At 40.1% G+C, this 19,769-nt stretch overlaps 1 protein-coding gene across 4 annotated transcripts in view; it reads right to left on the bottom strand.

The window, feature by feature from the left end:
- Positions 1 to 19,769, bottom strand: part of tenm3 (teneurin transmembrane protein 3) — a 256,963-nt gene that overhangs the window by 119,411 nt on the left and 117,783 nt on the right. For all 4 annotated transcript variants that reach the window (XM_053679906.1, XM_053679908.1, XM_053679907.1 and 1 more), the window contains 5 exons: positions 19,600 to 19,722; positions 10,960 to 11,174; positions 7,532 to 7,742; positions 3,225 to 3,326; positions 2,100 to 2,294 (listed from right to left, as the gene is read on the bottom strand). In XM_053679906.1, coding sequence (XP_053535881.1) covers positions 2,100 to 2,294; positions 3,225 to 3,326; positions 7,532 to 7,742; positions 10,960 to 11,174; positions 19,600 to 19,722 — 846 coding nt within the window. The remainder of the gene's footprint in view (positions 1 to 2,099; positions 2,295 to 3,224; positions 3,327 to 7,531; positions 7,743 to 10,959; positions 11,175 to 19,599; positions 19,723 to 19,769) is intronic.

Here is a 19,769-nt window from a genome sequence, read left to right as displayed (position 1 = left end):
TCACTGATCGATATTGCTCCCAATGACCAATCACTGATCGATATTGCTCCCAATGACCAATCACTGATCGATATTGTTCCCAATGACCAATCACTGATCAATATTTTTCTAATGACCAATCACTGATCAATATTGTTCCTAATGACCAATCACTGATCAATATTTTTCTAATGACCAATCACTGATCGATATTGTTCCCAATGACCAATCACTGATCACCATTGTTCCCAATGACCAATCACTGATCAATATTTTTCTAATGACCAATCACTGAATGATATTGTTCCCAATGACCAATCACTGATCAATATTGCTCCCAATGACCAATCACTGATCGATATTGCTCCCAATGACCAATCACTGATCGATATTGTTCCCAATGACCAATCACTGAATGATATTGTTCCTAATGACCAATCACTGATCAATATTGTTCCTAATGACCAATCACTGATCGATATTGTTCCCAATGACCAATCACTGATCACCATTGTTCCCAATGACCAATCACTGATCACCATTGTTCCCAATGACCAATCACTGATCAATATTGTTCCCAATGACCAATCACTGATCACTATTGTTCCCAATGACCAATCACTGATCACCATTGTTCCCAATGACCAATCACTGATCACCATTGTTCCCAATGACCAATCACTGATCAATATTGTTCCCAATGACCAATCACTGATCACCATTGTTCCCAATGACCAATCACTGATCGATATTGTTCCCAATGACCAATCACTGATAACTATTGTTCCCAACGACCAATCACTGGTCAATATTGTTCCCAATGACCAATCACTGATCGATATTGTTCCCAATGACCAATCACTGATAACTATTGTTCCCAACGACCAATCACTGGTCAATATTGTTCCCCATGATGAATTACTGATCACCAATTGTCCACCCACACAATTCTTTGTTCTTGGTGATATTTACAGTCATAGTGTTATTCCAAATGTAACCGGTTTCTTCCTGTCTGTTTCCCAACTCCTCCCTACCACTGCTTTATTCCCTCTGAGTTCTTGACAGAAACAACAGAATTCAGTAAATACGTCAACAGTTTGTTTGTGGTGCTGTGATCAAAGACAACGTCCTTCTACTATAAGAAATAAGTTCTTAATCTATTATCTATTCGACTCTTTTCTGAGTGTCTCCAGAATCTCTTTCTTCTTCGCGTTTTGATATGCAAACGATCATGACGAGTTAATGAATATGCAAATTAGCCTAACTTTATCCGGTGACTTCTTGTGACACTTTTAAGCCAGCGACAGGTCGTGAGGGTCGTGGAGAGCACAGCTCATTCTGACTAAATGCTCAAAAATACAAAAGGCAGCACGATAAACACACAGGTCACTTTCACAAGGACATTTTTTTGGTCATTCATTAGAAAACACATTAGTATGCGCTGCTGGTTTGGCATAGATGTTTTTTTGGGTGAAGATCGATGTTGTTTTTTTACATCAATCCCCAAGTGTATACTCAATAAGAGGACTTAAACATCACACACTGCTCAAGCTGGTCTCTAATCCTCTAGTGATTTATATTCTCTTGGTCTCAGCTTGCTGGGGTGTAGGGCAGAAAAATGCATTTTAGGTAAGCAATACAATCTCAGTGCGCGCTGTTTTAGGAAAATAATCAACAATGGGACAGCGTAATGAAGTGAATATGCGGAATTGAACCATGGTTAGCATTTCATCATGGCTAACTAGAGTGATGTTAGCCCGCTAGCCTGCTAGCAATCCTGTCTATAGAATAGAAAGTGTAGTTATGCAGGTGTATGTATAGAATTGGGCTGTATATTTCTGCATGTGATATAACAACCGCAATCAGTTTCCTCAACATCGACGTTAATGACTGGAGCCCCGCCCAAGACGTCCTCTGATTGGCTGACATCAAAAAGTAATGGGAACAAGCGTGTCCCAGTTTCCTTAGACAGGATTTGGAGCTTGGGCTGGGAAATATGGTGATATAATATCGATGACAACGTGACGGGAAGTTATAATTTTGCACCTAATCACGATATGATGAGTTTTTTTTCTCTTTTTCGGCCTTGTCTGATGGTAGCGTTTGGGATGGATCTTTACCTTCCTCGCAGTTTTCCCCCTTGTATCCGGTGTTACACACACACGCCCCTATGATGCAGATGCCGTGACCACCGCAGTGGACGTCGATGCACTGGTTGTTGGGGACGTCACACTCGGTGCCTTTCCAGCCACTGTAGCACAAACAGCGCCCCCTGGAGTACTGACCATTCCCACTGCACAACACTGGGCACGCAGCTGGAACGAGGGTCAAAGGGCAAAGTCACGTGCTTGAGACGCTAAGACATAGATTCACGCTGAAGTTACAATGTTAATGGAAGTCTATCACAACTAAATGATCATAAATAAAACTGTATTATCATCCGCATAGCTCAATTAATATTAACATGCGGAAATATTACACGATCGGTCTACATCTTAGGCACAATGTTTACGTTTCACACTACAGCAAAACTTTCTCACGCTGACTTTTGCTTAGCCGTCGATGCTAAATTTGATTACATTACAATTAATTTTAGCCACACCGAGCATTTTATTACAAATTTACAACCACATCCGAGGCAAATGTTGATATTCCAGACACGTTTGTGTCATTTTTACTGTCACTGTACCTATACGTTGTCTATATAAGACGGCTATGTGCTAGCTAGCTGAATTAAAACACATGAAACACAATTTCTCAAGGTAAGGACAAGACTGCGGTGTTTTAAAGGTCCCATTTAGACATGCTAAGTAAAGCGCAGAATTCATTACAAAAACAAATACACGGATTTTGAACTTTTGAGATGAACATAAAAACATGACAATTACGGAGAATCTTCATCTTTTTTATCACGAAAAAGGCTGAATTATATATTTTTTAAAAAGTTTAAAAAAAGAAAAGAAAAGAAAAAAACATGTCACATTGCTAAAAGCGTACAATTGTTTGCATTTTTCTGGAAACCCACTTGCGTTTGGAATTAAATTTATACGTGAATTGTATTTTTTTTTTTTAATACAAAACAGGATGGAGTATTCAGATCTCAACGCTAGCTGACTCACTAATAACATCCAATCAGTGAACGCTCTGCTAGGCAGCTGCACTCCATCTGATAACAATCTGAAACCAATTAAGACATGCTTGTGTGTGTGTGTGTGTGTGTGTGTGTGTGTGTGTGTGTGTGTTACCTCGTGAACAGTCAGGCCCGAGGAACCCTGGGAAACAATGACACGTTCCTGAGCGACAGTCTCCGTTGCCATGGCAATTGTGTGGACACTCGGTCACAGAATCTGTGTGGAAAAATTGAGAGACACAAAGAGAGTGTGAGAGAGAGAAAGAGAGAGAGAGAGAGAGAGAGACAGAGAGAGCGTTAATTGAGGAGGTAGTGTGCGTGAATGAGCAAGCTTTGTGAAGTGTGTGAGGTTTTTGAGGTCTTTAATTAAACATCGCAGATGTGTGATGTAGACGAAGCTGGCACTGCTTTAATGAACCAATCACAGAGCTATTACTACCAATTAACGTACAAAGTAACACACACACACACACACACACACACACACACACACACACTAACATACACGCATACACACTAACACACACACAGCCTATGGGACGCTAGACACGGCTCAGTGCTCTCTAGAAATGCCAAACACACGCTAACACAAAGCAATGCCCAAAAGCAAAGTAACAAATAAGCTAATACCTGTTAAACACGCGCTAACAGTCACAGACGCTAACACACACACACACACACACACTGACAGTTATGTGCACATTAATCAACTCATTGTTTTGAGACTATTTTATTAGTCGTGGTTTCTTGTCACATGTTTACGTTTCAGTACACAGCAAAACCCTGTGACGTTTGATCATCACGTATTGATATATGGTTGATGCTAGCTTTAATTACACTGTAGTTTTAGCCATACAGAGCATTTTATTAGCAATTTACCACCACATCTGAGATAAATGTTCATATTCCAGACAATTTTGTCTCATTTCCACTGTCACAGTGCTTGTACATTGCCTATATAATGCTTACTGGCTATGCGCTAGTTAGCTAAATCATAATTCTAGTCATATAAAGCCTTTTACTTGTGATTTAGCAAGTTATCCGAGGTAAATATTCATATTCCAGATGATTCTGTCTCATTTCTTCGCTCCTATGCCTTTACACTGTCTATATAAAAGATTTACCGGCTATGTGCTAGCTAGATAAATCATAATTTTAGTCATATAAAGCCCTTTATTTGTGATTTAGCAAGTTATCCGAGGTAAATATCGATATTCCAGATGACTCTGTCTCATCTCTTCGCTCCTATGCCTTTACATTGTCTATATAATAGGCTTACTGGCTCTGTGCTTGTGACCTAAATCATAATTCTAGTCATACAAAGCCTTTTATTAATGATTTAGCAAGTTATCTGAGGTAAATATCGATATTCCAGATGACTCTGTCTCATTTCTTCACTCCTATGCCTTAAGTTGTCTCTGTACTAGCCAGCAATCCTAATTTTAGTCATATAATACATTTTATTAGTGATTTAGCAACTTATCTGTGGTAAATGTTAATAATCTTGACTATCCTAACAAATTAGCAACCCATTTGAGGGAAATGTTGGACAGTTTGGTCTTATTTCCACAGTCATTGTGCTTTTACAATGGTCTGTACGAAAACATTACAACAGCTATGAGCTAAATGCTAACTAACTATATACAGACTACCAACACATCCAGGGGAAATATTCATACTGATATTCCCAGTGTCACTCTAGAAACCATTAGCCGCTAAAACTAGCTAGCTTACGCTCGGTGTGCGTATTTCCAAGTAGCCTAGCAACAACGAAACCACTTGAATATCCAACCACTCTAAATAAAAAACCCCATTGTGAACAGGCTCAGGTATTGACACTGTACAACGTGCGATTTAACACACACTTGTTTGTATATCGTCTCGCTCCATCGCCGAGGCAACGAGGGGAAGTTGTGACACGGGTTGTCGATATTTTCATTAAGTGGTGGAGAAAAGGGGTTTGTCCAGGAGAGGCCAGAGTGACAGTGTAATGAAGTGAACCGCCCTGCCTGTCTTCCTCGGTTATTACCGTGTTATTACCCCCTCTCTCTCTCTCTCTCTCTCTCTCTCTCTCTCTCTCTCGAGATCTCACTTTCTCTTTTTCAACACACACAGACACACACACACACATACACACACACACACACACACAATCAATTTTCATTTTCAAAAGGTTAACTTATTACACGCAGCGCAACGGTCCAGGCGCTATAGTCCCGCTGCTAATTTCCCTCCATGTCGGGACTGGTGATCGAATCGAAGGAAATTACCTCGAACGACAGAAAGAGAGAGACAGATTGAGAGAGAGACACAGAGAGAGAGAGAGAGAGAGAGAGAGAGAGAGAGAGAGAGAGAGAGAGAGAGAGAGAGAGACAGAGAGATATAGACACAGAGAGGGAGAGAGAGACAGAGAGAGAGAGAGAGAGACAGACAGACACATACAGAGAGAGGGACAGAGACAGAGTGAGAGGGTGAGAGAGAGAGAGAGAGAGAGACAGACAGAGAGAGAGGAGAGAGAGAGAGACAGACACATACAGAGAGAGGGACAGAGAGACAGAGACAGAGAGAGAGGGTGAGAGAGAGAGAGAGAGAGAGACAGACAGAAAGAGAGGGGAGAGAGAGAGAGAGAGAGAGAGAGAGAGAGAGAGAGAGAGAGAGAGAGAGAGAAAGAGAGAGGGGACAAATGGGGCCTGTGGGCCACCAGCACTGTGAAGGCTGCTCCAGCCTGCCAACCACTTAAAGCAGCGATCAATAAAGCTCTGATGAGCATTACACACACTCACCTGTGCAGGGATACACACACACACACACACACACACACACACACACACACACACACACACACACACACACACAAACCAACAGAGTTCACAACAATAAACTAAACCCATAAAATTTCTCAATAATACAAGAGATTGTGGTGTTTTAAAAGCCTCCTTTGGCCATAAATGCTAACCAAAGTTAGCAGCACAGAGCTAACTCCTAGCTTCCCTTTATTCTTAGCCATTATTAGAAAACACACAAAGCAATATTTTATTATTTATGTGTGAACTGCAGAAACACTTTTTTTTTCCGATAACAGAACCAGACTGTCGTATTTTAAAGGTCTCACTTGGACATAAATGCTAACTAGAGTTAAAGACTAATGCTAACAGCAGAGTGATGCTAACTCCTAGCTTTCCTTCATTGTTAGCCATAACATAACATCTTTTCTTTTTTTCTTTTCTTTTCCAAAAACAGAACAAGATTGTGCTGTTTTAAAGATATCCTTTGGGTATGCTAACTAACGCTAGCATCATAATTCTAACTCCTAGCTTTTGCTTGTTATTAGCCATCAGTAGAAGACAATACAATACAAATGAATAGTTTGTTATTTATGCGTGAACTCTGGGAAACCAAACAGCTCTCTTTGGACATACTGTAAACTTTAACTAAAGCAAGCAACGTGATGCTAATTTCTAGCTTTTACTTTATTATTAGCCATGTTAGAAAACACAAAACACAAACACATCAAAACTTTACTATTTACTATATGTGCAAATTTTCAATACAAACAAAATCATAACAGAATAAGATTGTATTTAAAAAAAAAAAGATTTCCTTTGAACATAAGTGCTAACAAGATCTAAACGTAACTAAAGCTAGCAGCATGATGCTAAGTCGTGGCTTTTGTTTATTATAACATATAACACTATCGCAACAAAAACTGTACAATTTGCATGAACTACTGAAACCCAAACACATTTTTTAAAAGTCTCCTTCGAGCATGCTAACTCAAGCTAGCATTCCTTCATTATTAGCTTTACACCATTATTGGCCATTATTATCGAACACATAAACATAAAATATCAGTGGGAATATACTTCAAATATATTTTTCTCACATGAATTCATAGGGGTGGCGATAATTGTTGCACATCTAAAAGATCAAAAGGTTAAACAATAAAGACAATTTTTCACAGCCTTCTTTGCTCGTATTTACCGAAGGCGCCAATATTAGTGGAGCGCACTGTATATGCTGAAGGAAGGAGCGGCACGACAGTTCATGCTAGTTTCATTTCATTATTAGCCACATTAGCTGACAAATACTAACTGCTAATCTTCGATGCTAACCGCTGTATTTTGTTCATGATAAGCCAAAACAACAATGCTAACTGACTAGCGCATGATGCTGAATGCTAACTAGCTTAGTTCCCCTAATAAACATGAACAAATAAGATGTAAGACGACGTTTCTGAAGCTTCGTTCCCCTCGGGGTTGTCGATACCGATCATCAGTGAGATAAAAAGAAGACATTTTGGGAATTTTAAACATAAATGTTGATGGTTATACAGTCTAAAGAGACGGCGTGAGGCAGTGAGGCACAGCATGGCTAAGCAGTGAACAATACAGGAAGGTTAGCCGAAGCTAACACAGATCTAACCTATGATGATGGTGTTGTAGGACACTTGTTCTGTGTTTTTTCCATCATTATAGAAAGCCAGGTGCCAGATTCCCGCGTCGAGGAAGCGGATGAACTCGGCCTCGTGGACGTTCACAGATCTCGCTCTCCTCAGAGATCCCTCCATTTCCACCAGGCCTCGCTTCTCCTTTGCGATCAAACGACTGCCGTCCAGCAACTCCACAAAGTCGTACTGTACATATACAACAACACAACACACAAGACAGGAATATAAGCAAATACAAAAACACACAAACATTAAACGTATTGATTCTTGAAGATCAACTTAACTAGGAAACTAGCAAGCTAGCTAATGACTGAGATTAGGTGGATGTTTAAAAAAAGCTAACAAACATACTAACAAAAATAAAAGGTAATGCATACACTATGCTAAAAAAAAAATGTTAATACGCATGCTAATACTAGAAACTGAAAACCAAAAGAAGCACAGACTAAGGAAAAAAAAAAAAAAAGACTTTTCCTTGTTAGCTAGCATTACAGCGTTGTTTCAAAACGAACAAAAACGTAGCATAATGTCTGAATTTGAGGGAAGACGAACATGGTGTAAATTAGATTTTTTGGCAGCCATTTTGGCACACACACACACACACACACACACACACACACACACACACACACACACACACAGACACTAGTGTAGTTAATTACCCACTTATTACACTAACAATCATGTTCAATTAAACCCACATGCTATTTGCTATATTACACAAATTAGCCTTCCGTTTGTGTGTAATTAAACGTACAGTGACACACAAACACACGCCTGCCTTCAGGCACTGATAATAACCCAATTAAACATCATGTCATGGTGAAACGCTAACTCACGTGCTAATGCTATGTGTGCTATTAAACACCGCTATAAACATCACGCTAAGTTTACACACCCTCTCTTAATGGAACAGCCAAGAATTAAATATCCTTAAATATACTGTCCCTTTTACTTCAGGTGTAGCCAGTTAGTCAGGAGCTAGCGATGAGGCTAATGTAGCTAATACCTACAGGTAGCAAACGAGTTGAACTCGTTTACATTGGTAGAATAAGTGGATATTAAAATAAATCCAACGTTTCCTTCAACTTTAGGCCCCGCCCCCATCAGTGCTCAGGATGAACGTGATTTTAAGATACAGCTCTTTTAGTGCTGCGGCTTCCTTTTATCCTTGTTTAGAGATAACAGTGTGCTAGGCTAGCTTTCTCACTCACTAGGTTAGCTTTCTCACTCACTAGGCTAGCTTTCACTCTCTAGGCTAGCTTTCTCACTCATTTAGTTAGCTTTCTCACTCACTTGGTTAGCTTTCTCACTCTCTAGGCTAGCTTTCTCACTCACTAGGTTAGTTTTCTCACTCACTAGGTTAGCTTTCTCACGCACTAGCCTAGCTTTCTCACTCACTAGGCTAGCTTTCTCACTCACTAGACTAGCTTTCACTCTCCAGGCTAGCTTTCTCACTCATTTAGTTAGCTTTCTCACTCACTAAGTTAGCTTTCTCACGCACTAGCCTAGCTTTCTCACTCACTAGGCTAGCTTTCACTCTCTAGGCTAGCTTTCTCACTCACTAGGCTAGCTTTCACTCTCTAGGCTAGCTTTCTCACTCACTAGGCTAGCTTTCTCACTCACTAGCCTAGCTTTCTTACTCATTAGGCCAGCTTTCACTTATTATGTTAGTTTTTGTTTGCTGTGTAGAATTAGCATTGGCATCTTGCACATGTAGAACACAGTATTGACCATGAGATTTTTAAGTGGCTCTTGATGACTTTTAAGTGCTTAGCGAGGGGTTCTCTTCTGTCAACTGACAAGCTATGTATAGTGAAAGAGAGAGCGAGAGAGAGAGAGAGAGAGATAGAGAGAGAGATGGGGCAGAAAGAGCGTGAAAGTGAGAGACAGAAAGGGAGAGCGGCAGAGAGAGATAATGAGAGGGAAATAACTAGGTAGAGCCGGATCGAGAGAAAGAGAGAGACAAACAGAAGGAGAGAGAACCAACAGATAGAAATAGTGAGAGAAAGTAACAGCGAGACAGACAGAAAGAGAGAGAGACAGAAAGAGAGTGAGAAAGAGAATCTTGTCCACAGTTCCGGCTGAGAGTCTTTTTTCGACTCTCTCATTTCACACAACACATTTTTCTCATCCAAAAACAACAACAAAAAAAAAGAAAGCGAGATGGAGGCAAACAGACGGAGCCGAGCAAGAGAAAAGACGCCGTTTCGACCTGCGTAGGAGTCTGCAGACTTAACTCCTATCTCTTATCCGTCCATCCGTCAATATCCCTTCATCCCGTCCTTCTGTACAGCCTTAAAGAAACATATCGATTCATCTGTGGCAACTAAAGGGACCGAGCGGCACCGGGGCGTCTCTGCGTATCGACTTCCATTACGGAGCTTTCAGCTGACAATTACCTCGATTAACAGGCTGCTCGTGGCGTGACAGCTCGCCTGCACGTCGCTGAAGTCAGAGACACTCCAGCGCTAGTCACACAGCACCGACTCCATTAGCTAAAGTAGCTAAAGTTACCAAGGACAGCTTCAGTTAGCTTAATAGCATTGATTAGTATTAGCGTTAGTTCTCTTGCCTCTTTATGCTAATTCTCAGACTCCCCCTGAGCCTCGAGGTAAACAAACCACAGCAATAATCAAACAAACAAACAAACCACATCAATAACGTCAACAGGTGTGTAAATCGCTGTGTACGTATCAACTCATATAAGCTAACGGTCTCACAGCACGAGAGCAGAAAGACGTGGGTGGAATGAACATCAATCCGGACAGCAGAATGTCTTACCATCTTCAAAAAGACCCACCTCTTCTGTGAGCACTTAACTAACCCCTAACTTGCCCCCTGGTCCCCCCCTTAAAAAATGTATCTGCACTTACCCTGGCTCTTACACCTCTACTCTATGAATGTAAATGTAAATCCCATATGAATGGTCTCTCACAGTTATATAAAGCTCTGTGGGCAGGGTGAGTGATATCGGTGACCCTGCGATTGGCAACGGTGGAGCTTAAGCAAGATTTCCTAAATATTAGCCCCGCCCACTTTTCAACAAAAGGAGAAAAAAAAAACCTGTATTAACTTTAAACCCATTGTTCTTCCGCCTCCTTAGAAGGCGAACATGGCTGGGACTGGGAAAAAAGGTTCTGTGCATTAGCGCTAGCATTAGCACGTCTCATATGGCCACGTGTTAGCTTTGTGCTAATGCTAATGCTAAGTCATTGCCATTCCCCTCACTGAACCCTACAGATTGTATTCTAATTAATTCATACATTTTTTTATGGATGTATTATATTACTTTATATTATTATATATATTATATATATTATATTATATATTATTATATTACTGGACGGGTACGTGTGGTTAGAGTTTGTGTGTTACCTGAGTGTGTGTGTGTGTGGGTTACCTGAGTGTGTGACGGCGGCAGGCCCTTGCGTCCGTACACTCCGACAAGCGCGTCTCTCTGCAGCGAGATGTTGAACTTGAGCGACTGCGGCTGATCGATGAAGAGCTGAGAACGCCAGAACATTCCGGGAGGAACGTCCTGCACCGCCCGTCTCCCCACGTCCACCTCACCTGTGTCTATAGTGTTATTCTCCTGAACGTACACGCCCCCTTTACCTTCACACACACACACACACACACACACACACAGAGAGAGAAGATTCATTTAATCATAATTCTTACAGCAAACGTCTGAAGAAAAAGACATGTAAAGTCACTAACTAACTAAATAACTAACTAATCTTAATGTGTGCCGGATTACTTCAGCTGTATGTACTCATCTAGTTGACTCAACTTTTGGACCAGAATGTGTATATGTGTGTGTGTGTGTGTGTGTGTGTGTGTGTGTGGGAGTGTGTTGGTGTGTGTGGGGAATGTCTAGCTTGCTAACATACTAGCTTGTTAAATAAACAGTGTCGCTCAGTCCAGGACTCTCCCGCACGACAGCAAATAAAAACTGCGACTTAACACGCAGCAGCAGCAGGTCATTTGAGGCTTTGTGGTTTATATTGGATGAAGTTAATGCAGACACACACCCACACCTCCTGCTCAATGTGTACCCCAGCCCCGTGGTTTGACCCAAACCAGGCTTTAGAGAAAAAAAAAAGAAAGAAAAGAAAAGAAAAAGAAACCCAAAAACGCCTGGCTCTCCAGTGTGTAATTTTTCAGAGGCGTTTTTGGAAATCGCACACAGCGCGTGATTACACACGGACACTCGGGTCGAAAAAAAAAATCCGAGTCCACTACTGAGACTTGTTTCCATTTTATGATTCATTTGACATTTTCCTCAGTTGCTCTTTATTATTCAAGAGTCCTTTATATAAACCGGAGACAGAGCCGATCCTGTATGAATCTTCTCTTCACATACTACACGCCTTGATTTAATTGCTGTGACGATGTACCGTATAGTGTTAATTACTGCGCTTGCTCAACAAATAGCACCTCATACAGACTCCTTTATGTGTTAAATCCTATCTTCCTTACCGCTCTCATCCAATAAGGTGCGTTGGAGAATTAGTCTTGTTCGAGAATTATCTTTCAATTACTTTTCAATACATGACGAAATAAAATAACAGTTCTTAGTAGTTGGACTCAGACTTTTGGTCCCTCTGTCTCTGTATATTGCATTACGAGAGACAGAGTCTGAGCTCATACACTCACTAATGGAAACCAGCTGGCATTAATACACCATTAATTATTCCATAAAGCGCTTAGCAGGCTAACGCTAAACCGTCCTGTTGTGGCAGCGCTCGGTCCCACTGACTCAGACCGTATCTTAAAATTTTATAGCAGCATCACCGTAGCATTTATTTTAGACTAAACCTCCAATTCATCTTATTTATGCTGATCTCAGCGATGGGCAATATAAACAACTCTGAGGGAAATGGAGCATCAAAACCACTTCCCATGTGCTTCCTATTCGAAGCTGGAAGGAAAAAAAACATAATACACTCATCGTTCAAGTGGCTGCGTTTGCGAGAACAGTGTTTCTAGGAAACAAGGACGGCGAGCATGAGCTAGCTAATAGCTGAGGTTAACAGTTTAGCTAGCTCGCACATGGAAGTTAAAGCTCAGTGAGAGTGGGAACAAAACTGATTCATCATGGACATCAACTTTCACCTCAGTTACGTTGGTAAATTGTTTAACTAGCTAACGCATGGCTGCTAATTTGTAATACAGACAAAATGTAAAGACTCACTAACCATGGAAACCAGACAAAAAACATTGTGAATATCAACACTGACCTCAGATGTGTTGGTAAATTGCTAACAAAATAATCAGTACACTTAAAAATGACTGTTTAGCTAGCTAGCGCATTGTCACTAATTGGTTATGCAGGCAAAGTAATAGCTCAGTGATGATGTAAACATGCCAAAAATATTGGGAATATCAACATTTACCTCAGATGTGTTGGGAAAATACTAAAAAAAACCTTATATTACAACTAAAATTAGCGTGTTAATTAGCACATAGCTGTTAAGTCTACGATAAGGACAAAGTAAAGGCACAGTGATAGTGAAAGCAAGACAGAATCAATGGAAACATGAACATTTACCTCCAATGTGTTGGTAACCTACTAAGAAAAGAATTAATATGAACTAAATCACAATTAAGTTAGATATCGCGTAACTGTTGCATCTTTTATTAAGGATAAAGTGAAATTGCAGTGACCGTGGAAATGAAACGAGGAATATGAGACACTTGGAATATCAACATTTACCTCAGATGTGTTAATTACTAAAAAGAAAAACACTACATACGGGGGAAAAAAAACAAAAAAAACAAAACATCTTTACACTCAAAATGACTGTTTAGCGAGCTACAATATGGTCACTAATCTGTTATACAGAAAAATTAAAGGCTTAGTGATGATGTAAACAAGACAAAAAAATTGTGAATATCAACATGTACCTCAGATGTGTTGGTAAAATACTAGGAAAATACTCAGTACAGGTAATATTACTGTTTAGCTAGTTAGCATATAGCTGTCAAGTCTTTTATTATAGACAAAGTAATAGCATAATGGTAACGGAAACAAGACAAAAACATTAGGATACCAATAGCAACATTTACCTCAGGTAGAGGTAGACTAGATACTGAGAGAAAATTATTTACACTCAAACCAGCATATAGCTGCTAATCTGTTATGTAGACAAGTAAAGGCACAGAGACGATTAAAACGCGACAAAAATGTTAGGAATATCAACATTTACCTCAGATATGTTGGTGAGCTACTAAGAAAATAATCCATATGACTAAAATTACACTGTCATTACACTTAGCATCAACTGCTAACTGAACTTCCTCCCAAATTGTTTTATTTATTTATTTGTTTGTTTGTTTGTATAGTGATTTTAACAACGGACATTGTCACAAAGCAGTTAGCACAGAGCTATCAAGTCTTTTGTGTCAGTTTCTCCTTCAGTGACAGCCCCTCGCCCCTCACTGTAACGCTACATAGCTAGCTTTAGTGAACGGAGGCGTGTATTTAGTGCTAGCTAACGTTAGCTTCATAACTTAACCATCAACGTTACTAGCAGGTGAACTTTCTACCGCAGTCATGCGAGTTCTGTCCGTTATCTGGTACTCAGCCTCGAGATACAGTGAGTGCAGACAGGAGCTCGTGTGGAGCGAGAGAATGGAGAGAAAGGCACCATCTGTGAAGGTCTGATTAGCAGCAGGGTATCGCTCAGGGAGAGAAAAAGAACGAGGGATAGAAGGCAAGTGCCAGGAAGATGCGCAGTGGGAAAACGAGAACGAGGAGCAGATCGACATTTGGGAGTTTAAGAGGTTCGCTGGCCACTTCATCAGTGTGTGTGTGTGTGTGTGTGTGTGTGTGTGTGTGTGTGTGTGTGTGTGTGTGTGGTTGCTTCTCTTCTCTATCCATTCTTTCTCTGGTCCTCTCTTCTTCTTTTTTTCTCCCGATCATTTCTCCTCGTTGAGTCCGTCTTTCTCATCCTTTTTTCCTCTCCACACTTCCTCATCTGTTTTTTTCTTTCTTTCTTTCTATCTCGCTCTGTTGATCTTTCTCTATTTTTCCTGCCGACACTACTCTTTCTTCCTTCCTTCAGTTCCTTCCTCTTTTCCCTTTCTCACTCTCCATCGTTTTTCTTTCTCAATTCATTTCTCATTCTGTCTCTCCTCCTCTCTTTCATTATTTTTGCCCTAATCTCTCTCACTTTATCTCTCCTTTTCCCCCTCTCTTCCATCTTTTTCATCTCTCTTCTCTCTACCCATTCTTTGACCAATCATTCCTTCTTTCTTCCTCTTCCTCCGATCCTCCTTTCTTTTCTCAGCGTTCTTCCTCTTGTCTCCTCGATATCCTTTTTTTCCTCTCTACACCTCCTCTTAATTTTTTTCTCTCTTTCCCCTTATCTCTTCCTTCCCTCTCTCCATTATTTCATCTTCGAAATTTGTCTCTCCTCCGCTTTTTCTTTTCCATTCTCCTAATCTCTCTCCTTATCTCTCCGTTTTCCCTCTCTTCCATCTTTCTTTCATTTCTGTCTCATTTTTTATCTTCTTTATTCGTCCGTCTTTATCGTTATCTTTTCCTCTCTTTTGCCTTCTCAGTTGTCTTTCCCTTTGCCTTTCAAAAAAATCACTTTCTATCCCTACTCCTATCTCTTTTCTTCTTCTTGCCTCCATTTTCTCTCATTCTTTTCTCTTCCTATCCTCTTCACCTCTCCCTTTTTATCTCTTTAACTCTTTGACTCTTTCTGTCCTTTCCTTTTTCTCGCCCAACTTTTTATGTTCGAACCTGTTCAACTACGCAGCTTCACTTTACTGCCTCTGTGTGTTTGTGTGTGTGAGAGAGAGAGAGAGAGAGAGAGAGAGAGAGAGAGAGAGACTGTATGACATCAGGAGAGAATAATGGAGAGTCGCACTTACAGAGACGTAATTCAGCACTCGGCACTTTTAGCAAAACCGCCGCTAAAGAAGGCGAGGAGCGTGTTTAAATATTAACACCATCGATTCAAACGGAGTAAGGGATGAGAGAAAGAGAGAGAGAACGGCATGAGAAAGAGAGTGAGAGAACAGGACACACAAGGTGAATGAGAAGTTTTCTCTTTCACACGCTCTCGCTAACGACACCACAGCGTGAGGCTAAACGCTAAGCAAACACACGGCCTGAAGTGACAGATAGCCGCATTACCAACACAAACATCTCTCCGTCTCACTTTCCCGCTCTCTCATTCACACATTCTGCCTCTCCACTTCCTCTAAACTTCCTATAACCCTCCTCTTTCTCTTCTTCAGTTCACTATCTGCCTTCCCTCGCTCCATCATTCCGCCTCTCAGCTTCCTCTAACCTTAATCGCTCTCTCTCTCTCTCTCTCTCTCTCTCTCTCATCTCTCCTACCATTAAACACGTAAAAAAAATTCACATGCTCCCGGACTTGAAGGGAGAAAAAAAAAAGAAAGAAAAGATTTCTCATCAATGAATGTTACTTCCAGCCTCGCTTTTTAGAGGACGGCTAGAAAGCTATTACATTAAACAAATGAGACCCAGGCGACTCAGGCAGCATCCGGAGAAAGAAAAAATATTTTTGTCAGCGTTTCGCGTGATGAAACTACTAACCACTGTGCTTACTTTATATCTGGAAGGCTTTGCGTGACATGTTTTCATCCTGAAGCTTGTGCTCCACAGCATGCTGATGTTAGCCGTATCAAAAGTAGAAAAAAAATTCATCGCTATTTCATTTCAGCACTGACCAGCGTTTGTGATTTATTCATTTATTTATTTATTTATTTGTTTATTTATTTATAGGAACATCCCATGCTCGAAAAATCCTGTCAGAACAAAAATCCACTTCGAAGCAGTCAAGCACAGTAAAATGTGCTGACAGACGTTCCCAAACGAACTTCTAAAGAAGGAGGATAAATCCGTTCGGAGAACCGGTATCGGATTTACGTTTAATCCCGCCGGGGGATCTGCTCAGACATTTCATGACAATAAACTGCACACGTCTGATCCGACTGTCAACGTCAGCACTTCCCGAGGAACAATTCCTGAGCTTTAACCTTCCACGAGATGCAAGAGAAGGAGGACATCATCCCAAAGTATGGATTAGCAATTTTCGAAAATAACGTTTTCACAATTTAGTATAATTTCTAAAATTTGGCTCGTTTTTTTTTTTTTTTTGTGTTCACTGAAAGAATTCTAATCTTACACCAAGCAGTCATACAGGGAAAAACAAATACCCATAATCCACTTAGGACTTTAATTTGTTTGTTTGCAGAAACATGTCGACTTGCTTAAACCTTCGTGAATTTTTTTTTATTTTTTAATTTTTTGTGATTTTTTTTTTTTTTTTTCGCGGAAAACTACCTGAATTGGTGAAAACGCAATGGTACGAAATCGAATGTTTTGCACGTCTTTCGCACTGATGTTTGTTGGTAAACTGTACTCATGCTCGAACTGTACACATGCACTCAGGTGAGTCAAAGAAGGCTTTGGCTGATTCAGGTTGCGATGACGTCACGTGACGTGTCTCGGCCCGAATCCGCGTTAATTTATAAAAACTGCAGCTCCTCCGAATATTGCGGAGTTTGCTTGATTTTCATTGACGTTCATTTCTGCCATCGCAAAATCCCAGAAATCCTGGAGGGACTGAAATACGAGGGTGAGTCAAACGGGCGATATTATTTAAAAAAAAAACTGTACAAAACAATCCTTTTTTTACGAGATGCTCATTAAGAGCTTGATTACGTGCGTTGAATGAAATGGAGATTATGTCGAAAAATGACACACTTTTGTGACACAAAACAAAAAGTAAAAAAAAAAAATAAATTATTTCAATCACCATTGTAAATGAAATTTTTTAAAAATCTGCTTAACAAACTCAGGTGAAATGGACGGTTGTGCTAGTTGTGTTTTTGATAAACAAAATTGTACACAAAAAAATGACACATTTTTGTATTCTTTAGTTTGAGTTCAAAAATGTAAAAAAAAAAAAACATTTTCCGATATATTTTATTTTGATCTTGAGATTGTACCACTAACCTATTTAACATTCTCGACATTATTACGATGCGTTTAAAGACGACCTGCAATCAAAACTGACCTTTCTTTCTTGTTAGCTCATGTTCTTGTGCAGACTCTTCATGATTCAATCATTTAAATGCCAAATGATTATTATTATTATTACTTTTAAATCTGGAATTTTCCAAATAAATAAATAAATAAATAAATAAATAAAAGCCTTAATATGTTATCTGCTTTAACATATTAAGATGCCCAGGAGTCAGTCTAATTCTTATGGATAAAATCTAAAGCCCTGCTGAAAAAAAGAAGATATTTCACTCAGAAATCCGTGACGCTGTGGAATAAAGGTGTGTAAAAGTGGGATGTACGAGTCTCTCTCGCGGCCACCTTCTCTGTGTAGTCTGTATAATAAATAGTGAATTAGTCAGTCAGTGTACAATTTCAGATACGACATATTTTTCACTGCGCGTTCACCCGTTCATTTCATTCTTTCTCTTTCTATCCCTCTTCATCCATCTCTCTTTCCGTCTCAGAGACATTAGTATGACGGTGATGTGATTTCTCAGCGTGTGTCTCGCTGCTCCTCCAGTGTGCTGTGTGTCTGAGGGAACATTAGTGTGTCTTTATGACTTTGTGAAACTCCCTCATGCTGTGTGTGTGTGTGTGTGTGTGTGTGTGTGTGCGTGTGTGTGTGTGTGCGTGTTCATTAATGTCAAAAGTTGAAGGAATGGCTGCCATGAGCCATTCATATCAAATATCCAATACAGCATCAGTGCATTATGGGTACACTGGAGTGTAAAGTCTGGAAACTAGCTGTTAAAGTGCATCATGGGATTTCCTCATTTTCTGTCTTTCTTACTCTTGACTGATTGCATCAATATCAGGTACGAATATATACACGAAAAAACAGTACACAAAACATCTTTTCTGCATATCAAACCCAACATTTTGGCGAGCCAGCCAGGAGTTTCAAACAGAGACCGAAACATTCTGATTTTCACCCAAGAACATTATCGGGCTACATCTGAAAATGTTTCATCCACAGTTTGTGGTCTTGAAGAGACAAAATGTACATTCAACGATCCTCTAAACTCCAACCATTGGTGAGCCAGCCAGGAAACACATAAAAATGTGCAAGTGTAAAAGACTAAATGAGATACAAGTTGATCCAAGCCACAGTTCTAAAAATCTCCACAGTAAGGAAGGGTTGTTTTCTAAGACCCAAAATCTCGATCAGTCAAAATGTAAGCAGTGGCGAGACAGCCAGGAGCCAAACGAAAAAGATCTCAAGAGGTTGAAGGTGCAACTATAAATGCTGAAGAAGATAGAAGTCAATCTAAGCTACAGTTTTTTTTTTTTAGACCCAGAACCTTAAATCTGTCATCCGTTAAAATCTATCCATTGGCGAGCCAGCCAGGAGCTACAAAAGACAAAGAAAATAACCTAGGAATATTTCAAGGTGTAAACAGAAGAGTCAGAGGAAGGCAGCAGTTGCTCTAAGCTAAAAACCAAAACCTAGGAAATAAAAAAGACAAAAAAAAAACACAACAACTCAAGAACATTTTTAAGTTGAAACTATAAAAGTTTCAAGATACAAGTTTATACAAACGATGGTTCTTTAGACCCAAAATATGATATTAATAAAACTTTATCTAGCCAAGAAAGACAAAAGACAAAGAGAGAGAGAGAGAGAGAGAGAGAGATCAATAAAAATAAACCTGACTGTGTGAAGAGAAAGATGAATAACTTATTGTGTACTGCAAACAGCAACACACACACACACACAATGATGACACAAAGGGAATACTCATACATACATAGCACAGATAATGGAGCTCTCTCTCTCTCTCTCTCTCTCTCTCTCTCTCTCTCTGTCCTAATAATGATGGATGGATGTGTGGTTGAAGGCCGTTATGATGAGACTGCTTACCGTAACGTTTTAGCACTTAGCCTGACCGCTATCCACACAGCTGCCCTGATATATTACTGCACTTGACACTCTGTGTGTTTGTGTGTGTGTGTGTGTGTGTGTGTGTGGTGTGTGTGTGTGTTTACCGTGCTCAGCTGACAGTGCGGTGACTCCGTTAGATGTCGTGCCATCGGGTTTGACCTGTCCATTCTCAAAAGCGAAACTCTCCGTCTCCTGCAGCTGCCAGTTCAGTCCAAACAGATGCATCGCTGAGAGACAGAGACAGAGAGAGACAGACAGACAGACAGACAGACAG

This window comes from Ictalurus punctatus, chromosome 3 (genome assembly GCF_001660625.3).
Source record: "Ictalurus punctatus breed USDA103 chromosome 3, Coco_2.0, whole genome shotgun sequence".
Classification (NCBI taxonomy): Eukaryota; Metazoa; Chordata; class Actinopteri; order Siluriformes; family Ictaluridae; genus Ictalurus; species Ictalurus punctatus.
The sequence above is the reverse complement of the archived record's forward strand: the minus strand, read 5'-3'. Positions and strand labels throughout refer to the sequence as shown.